The sequence below is a fragment of the Xenopus laevis genome, chromosome 5L (assembly GCF_017654675.1).
Source record: "Xenopus laevis strain J_2021 chromosome 5L, Xenopus_laevis_v10.1, whole genome shotgun sequence".
Classification (NCBI taxonomy): domain Eukaryota; kingdom Metazoa; phylum Chordata; class Amphibia; order Anura; family Pipidae; genus Xenopus; species Xenopus laevis.
In genome coordinates, this window is record NC_054379.1 from 126,442,343 (window position 1) to 126,450,331 (window position 7,989).

The 7,989-nt window shown below is 36.5% G+C and overlaps 1 protein-coding gene across 3 annotated transcripts in view; it reads right to left on the bottom strand.

Moving 5' to 3' along the window:
- The window catches only part of eif2a.L (eukaryotic translation initiation factor 2A L homeolog), a 31,001-nt gene extending 24,089 nt beyond the window's left edge, over window positions 1-6,912 (bottom strand). The window contains exons 1-2 of one of the 3 annotated variants that reach the window (XM_018263806.2): window positions 6,751-6,912; window positions 334-403 (exon numbers count right to left, since the gene is read on the bottom strand). In XM_018263806.2, the coding sequence (XP_018119295.1) occupies window positions 334-403; window positions 6,751-6,778 (98 nt within the window). In that variant the 5' untranslated portion in view covers window positions 6,779-6,912. The remainder of the gene's footprint in view (window positions 1-333; window positions 404-6,750) is intronic. The other 2 variants (XM_018263804.2, XM_041563374.1) reach the window with 2 other exon arrangements.
- Window positions 6,913-7,989: the final 1,077 nt, after the last annotated feature.

A 7,989-nucleotide genomic window follows, 5' to 3' on the forward strand; every position in this document is an offset into this window, starting at 1 on the left:
TTTGCTGATCTTCCCAGCCACAACAGCAAAAAATGAATCAATTATATAAACTGTAAAAGTGCTTATAATAGCACACACTGCACAATTTTACATTAAGTTACTATGTACCCTATATGTCTCCTTTAATGTTGAATTTATTTTTTTTTAGTAGATTGAAGGTATGGTGATCCACATTATAAGAAACAACCCAGTTCCAAAGCATGTGGCTATAACTTTTCAGAATATATGTTTTAGCACTGATCTAATTATCTAAGCCTTTGACAGGTTTCAGCTAAACATTTTTCTGATAACAGCACTACAGTCCTACATTACAAAAAATAAAGTGTATATCACCTCTGAAATGTCTCAGAATCCGTAAACTTTGGAGGACCCTGGACCAACTGGATTCCATCAGAACCTCTGACTGTAGGTAAAATATATATACAATAAAGATAATGTGGAATTCAAGCCAGCAATGCTAATTCATATTGTTAGGCTTACATGCAAACTGTTTAGCATCCTAGAATTGAACATGTGCACTGTGGCAATTTATTTGCTTTTAGGGTTGCCACCTTTTCTGCAAAAAAATATCGGCCTTCCTATATATGAATCTTTTTTTCCTATTAAAGGACAAGGAAAGTCTTAAATAGAATAAGGCTAGAAATGCTGTATTTTATATACTAAACATGAATTTACTGCACCACAAGTCTAATCAAACAAATAATTTATGCTTTCAAAGTTGTAACTTTGTTATACATCTTTGCCTGACCCTGACCCTGACCCTGCACATGCTCAGTGTGGTCTGGGCTGCTTAGGGATCGTCATAAACAAAGCTGCTTGAATTCTGCATGGCTGGGAAGTAAGGCAGCAGTAAATGAAGGGAGAATTTCACTGCATACAGTCAGGTTTCTTATAAAAACGGTACACTTTTTTTAATTAAAATATATAATATTCATTAAAGACAGTAAAAATTGGATTTTATTTTTTTGCCTTTCCTTGTCCTTTAATAACATTGGGACCAGCCTTCATTTTTACCGGCCAGGTGACAACCCTATTTGCTTTGTTGCACAAACTCTTGCAAGGGAAATCCAGTTGTACATTAGAAATCACATTTTTTAATTTCTGGCGAGCAGAGAGCTTCTAACCCACAACCTTCCAACAAAAGAAATGAAGGCACATTAATAGGAATTCTGGGGGATGAAAGAAGATTACAAGACTAGTAAGGAAGGGCTCTACCACACCAGACCCAACCACAGGTAATTCAATCCACACCTGTATTCACCCCACACCTGTATTCAACACCTGTGCTGCACATACCCAGCACATTTCACCTCAAACATCAGTGCGTGTGATTTCTATGATACAGAAGTCGCAATAGTTGTGATGAGCAAAGATGCAAATAACCTGAATGGATGGGATTATTATTGTACAGAAGGCAGCACTCAGCATGGATGTGATTTCTATGGTACAGATTTTAGCAATCAGAATGGACATAATTTATAAAGGATGCAAAGCCACCAGTCTGAATAAATGTGATTCCTATGGTACAGACACTAAGGGGCAGATGTATCAAGGGTCGAAATGAAAATTCAAAGTAAAAAAATCGAATTTTGAGCCATTTTTGTGTACATCGACTAGGAAACAGACCAAATTAGATTTTTTAAAAAACCAAATTCGAATATCGAAATTTATCATGTACGGTCTCTTTAAAACTTCGACTTCGACCATTCACCATCTAAATCCTGCCAAATTTTAGCCTATGGGGGACCTCCTAGAACCTATTTGGAGTCAATTGGTGGACTTTGAAAATCAAAGGTTTTTTTTTTTTTTTTAAATAGTTCATATCGAATTCGATCATACTTTGATTCTAACGATCAAATACAGCCTATCCACCCTCAAAAAAAAAAAAAAAAAATTTTAAATAAGTTTCCGCTGGTCTTTTTTATTCGAATTTCGAAGTTATAGGAGTTGAAAAAAACTCCCATTACTTCGAAATTTGACCCTTGATAAAGCTGCTCCTAGCTTTCAGAATGTATGCAGGGTTTTCCGGATAAAGGATCTTTACGTAATTTGGATTTTCCTACCTAAAGTCTGGTATAAAATAATGTAAACATTAAATAAACCCAATAGACTGGTTTTGCTTCCAATAAGGATTAATTATATCTTAGTTTGGATCAACTACAAGCTACTGTTTTATCATTACAGAAAAAAGGGAAATTTTGAAAAATTTGGATAATATGGTGTCTATGGGAGATGTCCTTTCTGTATAACAGGTTTCCGGATAACAGATCCCATACCTGTTTATCAGAAAACCAAACATTCTGCATAATTCTGTACAGTACAGTTCATTCAGTCTGGATACTTGTCTGTCCGGTCATCCAGGGTTGCTTCCTGAACAAATGGACAGACAAGAGTATCCGGGTTGAACGAACTGTACAAGAATCCAGAATCCACTGAAAAGACTCTTTCATCTGCTTGAACACTTGCGCATTTTGTAAATGCAGCTTTTTAATGTATTTGTTATTAAAGTGTCACAGGTATAGGATCTGTTATCTGGAGACCCATTATCCAGAAAGCTCCAAATTACAGAAAGGCCATCTCCCATAGACTCCATAATAATCAAATAAACTAGTTTATTTTTTTTCCTTTTTCTCTGTATTAATAAAACAGATAATAAAACAATAACAATAAAACAGATCCTTGTATTTCAACCAAACCAAGATCTAATTAATCTTTATTGGAAGCAAAACCACCTTATTATTTATTTAATGTTCATGATTTTCAAGTATACTTAAAGTATGAAGATATTCCAAATTACAAAAAGATCCATTATGCAGAAAGCCCCAGGTCCCGAGCAATCTGGATAGCAGGTCCCATGTCTGTATCATACACAATGTAGTGCACTCTTAGGGGCATATTTATCAAGGGTCGAATTTCGAATGGAAAAAAAATTCGAAATTCGAATTCAAAAAGACCAACCAAAATTAAGTCGTTTTTTTTTAATTTTTTGGTCAAAAAGGTCAGTTTTCGATCTAATAGGTCCGTATTCGAATCGTACGAATTGATCAAATTCGATTCAAAGTTTTTCCCAAAAAGTCCACCAATTGACTCCAAATAGTTTCTAGGAGGTCCACCATGGGCTAAAACAGCAATTCGGCAGGCTTTAGATGGTGAATGTTTGAAGTTTAAAAGAGACAGTGCATGAAACATTTCGGTATTCAAATTCGTTTTTTTGTTTTTTTTTCAAAATCGAATTGTCTGTTCCCTAGTCGATTTTTTTTACTTTGAATTTTCAATTCGACCCTTGATAAATCTGCCCCTTAGTGTCTGTACCATAGGAATCACATGTATTCAGACTGGTGGCTTTGCATAAAATAAATTTCGATACAAGAATTTTCAAATTTTTTTCAAATTCAAATCTAATTTGGACTATTCCCTAGTCAAAGTACACAAAAAAATTGCTCAAAATTCGAATTTTTTTCATTTGAAAATTCACCTCTACCTTTGATAAATCTGCCCCTTAATGTGTTTCCATTTCATGGACAAAATTCCACTCATAAACCTGACAAAGTGTGGCAGCCTGTATTTTCAGTGTGCAAAGAAGAACTGGAGTGTCACTGAGACAGACAGAAACTTCAGAGTGACATATTAAGAATGTAAATATTTTTAAATATATTTTTTCTGGTAGGCAATACACTTATTTTCATCAACTCTCTGATTTATACAGCTACTGGAAAACAAACCTTTCTTTAAGTATGCAGTACCCTCTATGTAGAATGATACATGCAAACTTCTTAACCACAACAGTAGTAGTAATAGTTGGGTTAAAGAACTGGGGAGGGCGGATTGGGTATTCAGAAAATCTGCTAAGATTATATGAGGAGTGTGTTTGCAGAGAACAATTAATAGCCTTGTGGTTAGGGAAGAGTCTCAATGGGCAAGACAGGGAATTCCCTTATGGGAGGAGCATAAGAAGTTTGCTGGAAACAGGTGTGACAGGTTGTACGGTCAGAGAACATCACAGTTAGCAGGACACACAAGACCACAAACCTGTTTTTTTTTTGTTAAAGATTCATTATAGCGCCTTCCCAGTAAATACAACAAAACAATTTGAAAGAGGAAATGCTAGACATATGTCAAAATGGATATCAGCTCATTGCTAAGAGAGAAACGCTTCTGCCTAGATCTCTCTGTACATTAGAACAGTTTAAAATCTCTTGTGGTCAAACAAGCCGTTATTACATGAAATCACAGTGCCCCATCTTCATTTGACCCTAAACTATGTACCAAATTCCATATATTTCATTAGATTATTGTACACTGCCTTTGAAGCCATGTATAGCAATTGACTAAACAATATTATATTTATTGGTATATATATATATATATATATATATATATATATATATATATATATATATATATATATATATATATATATAGCAGAGGGACCCACACTACGGGGCAGATTTACTAAGGGTCGAATATCGAGGGTTAACTAACCCTCGATATTCGACTAGGAACTAAAATCGTTCGACTTCGAATATCGAAGTCGAACGATTTAGCGCTAATCGTACGATCGTACGATCGAAGGATTAACGCTTAAATCCTTCGAATCGAACGATTCGAAGGATTTTAATCCAACGATCGAAGGAATATCCTTCGATCAAAAAAACACAGGCAAGCCTATGGGGACCTTCCCCATAGGCTAACATTGAGTTCGGTAGCTTTTAGCTGCCGAACTAGGGGGTCGAAGTTTTTCTTAAAGAGACAGTACTTCGATTATCGAATGGTCGAATAGTCGAACTATTTTTAGTTCGAATCGTTCGATTCGTAGTCGAAGTCGTAGTCGAAGGTCGAACTAGCCCATTCGATGGTCGAAGTAGCCAAAAAAACACTTTGAAATTCGAAGTTTTTTTAATTCGAAGCCTTCACTCGAGCTTTGTAAATCTGCCCCTACGTGTTTATTTAATGATACATATCCAACGTTTCAGCCCACATTAAGGCAGAACCGTTGGATATGCATTATTAAATAAACACGTTTGATACAAATGGAGTGCGGATCCCTCTGCAATGTTATATGATACACTTTTGACCCTACACCCGCAATCAACTTGTGATCTGGTAAGAGAGAGTGTGAACACCGCACATATAGTATATATAAATTTTAGCGACGCTTTAAATATGTACCATCTATGCTGAATAAACATTGAAGAACCGGAGTGCGTGTTGCTACTGCTTTCTTCTACAATTCAACCTTAAAGGGGTTGTTCACCTGTTAGTATTTTGTAGAGAGTGATATTCGAGACAATTTGCAATTGGTTTTCATTTTTTAATATTGAAGGTTTTTGAGTTATTTAGCAGCTCTTCAATTTGCATCTTAACCAAGCTGGTAACTAGGGTCCAAATTACCCTAGCAACCATGCATTGATTTAAATAGGAGTCTGGAATATGAATAGGAGAGGCCTGAATAGAAGGATCAATAATAAAAAGTAACAATACATTTGTAGCCTTACAGAATATGTTTTTTGAAGGGAGTTGAAAGTTGCAAAGAGTCAGAAGAAAAAGGCAAATAAGCTATAAAAAATAATGAAAAACAATTGAAAAGTTGCTTAGAATTGGCCATTCTATAACATAATAAAAGTTACCATAAAGGTGAACCACCCCTTTAACACAGCATCTGGAAGTGGATAATAAGTGTATAGCGTGTGCGGAACGCCAAAGGTAGAGTTTATATAGTGAATAAAGTACGCCCTCTTGTAAATTATAAGGACATTATAAGTTACCGAGCAGTTTCATGACCATATAAAAACACGAGGCCAAAGGCCGAGTGTTTTTATACAGGTCATGGAACTCGAAGGAAACTTCTAATATCCTCATATTTTGCAACAGGGGGTACTTTATTTATTATAATACACAAGTTTTAGTAAGAGAAATGACAACAGAACTCACCGTTTATAAGGATATAATTTACAAGATATTCATGGCTTTTGTGTATTATATACACACACATATATATATATATATATATATATATATATATATATATATATATATATCTCCTTAGAGAGTCTTATTTCTCATCATTAATAGAGCCAGCTTCTCCAGTGGAATGGGCCAGTTACCCACTAGAGCAGGGATCCCTAACATTTTTTACCTGTGAGCCACATACAAATGTAAAAAGAGTTGGGGAGCAACTCAAGTGTGAAAATACTTCCTGGGGTGTCTACGATTGACTATTTGGTAGCCCCTATCTGGCAGCCTACAGGAGGCTTTATTTATCAGTATACAAAGTTTTTATGCAAGTACAACTTGCCTCCAAGCCAGGAATTAAAAAATAAGCACCTGCTTTGAGGCCTGAAAATGCCTCTATGATCCCACAGCTCAGATTCTGAATAACAATTCTAATGTTGTCATTCCAGCATCGCAATCATCAGTTGCATTGCACGTCACGTACAAAGCCTACCTAAAGATTGCTTTCTATAAACTGCCCCTCACTCCGACTTAACAGCAGAACTCACATCATGGCACGGTCTGTGTTCTACAAACAACCCAAAAGCACAGAGAGCTTACGTTAAGTAGTACAAGAACGACTATAAAGCTGGGGAAACTATGATCACTGCGTCAGTTCCCCACTGATATAAGGAGCAATGGCAATTAATCATGGGACACGAGCAGAAGCTGCAATACTGACACACTGAAACCGTATGTCCTAGACACGATGCCAACCCTGCCAAAGCCTGGCAATTCACAGCTACACACTGCACAGACCTGACAGCAGCGGCATGGGAGGCGCCATGTTGAACCGGAAGGAGATCGCTAGCGCGTACACCACGTGAAAGGAACATAGAGTTTCATACACGTAGTCATTACCAGCCGCATCACGAGGTGGCGGATTACTGCGCTTTATTATTGACTCTTTGTTGTGTCCGTCCGCAGTAGAAACCCTCCTAGGTTTAACTTTTAAAGCCACGTCATTTTTTTTTTTTTGCTTTTTTTTTATCCATTTGTTTTGTCGGAACCTGTTTTCCACCCCTTTTTTTATAAAAAAAGAACTTGCTGAAGAAAATTCATAAGGGTTAAAATAGGTTAATAAAACATCTTTAATCAAAAAAGCTATTTTTTGCGTGAAATGAATTGGTCAGAACTTTAGTTACAACTTTAGCTCAACTGAAGTAAAAGACTGGCAATAAATCCTTCCCTTTCCTCTCTGTAAATATAAACAATATCAAACATACTTAATTATATAGAATATAATGCTAAACTATATCCATTTTCTGGGTAACCTGATCTTATTGTCCAGTCGCTGAAAGAGGCTGAATGGATTTATTATCCATTGGGAATCTAAATAATTCTGAACAGATTCCCCTTAGCAGGTCTGGACTGAGATTGGCCACACAGAGGCCCAAACAGCCCCACCAGCCCACTTAATAGTGACTTTCTATGACATCTTACAGCAGCCCCTCTGGCATTTGCCAGAACCCACAGATTGGCAGTCTGGGCCTACCCCTTAGGTTGTTTGGTTGTAAATGCCCAAATTAGCTGATACATAGGGGCACATTTATTAACACTGGGGGCAAACACCAACAATCAACCAATCAGATCTTTGCTTTTGTTTACTAACTTGTAGGCGGCTGTTCAAATCTAATTGCTGATTGGTTGCTATGGGCTACATCACCAGTGATTTTTGTATTCACTGTTAATTAATAGGCTACATAATCTTAAGATTTATAGAGCTAATTATTAACTGGTCAATGCAAAAAAACTTTAGTGTAATACAGCTTTAGGGACCCCTCTCATTACTTTTTCCTGAAAACCAATATTAGTACATTCTAGAATGTCAAACGGCTTTGGTTGTTTTACATGTTCAGGATCCAAATTTGCTTTCTAATGACTTCTGTATTTTCCCTGTCCATGGTCTACAGAGTAAGAACAGTGTTGTTGTTCTACCATTCAAGGCACTCTTTCTCACCTACAGGCCCGGACTGGCAATCTGTGAGTTCTGGCAAA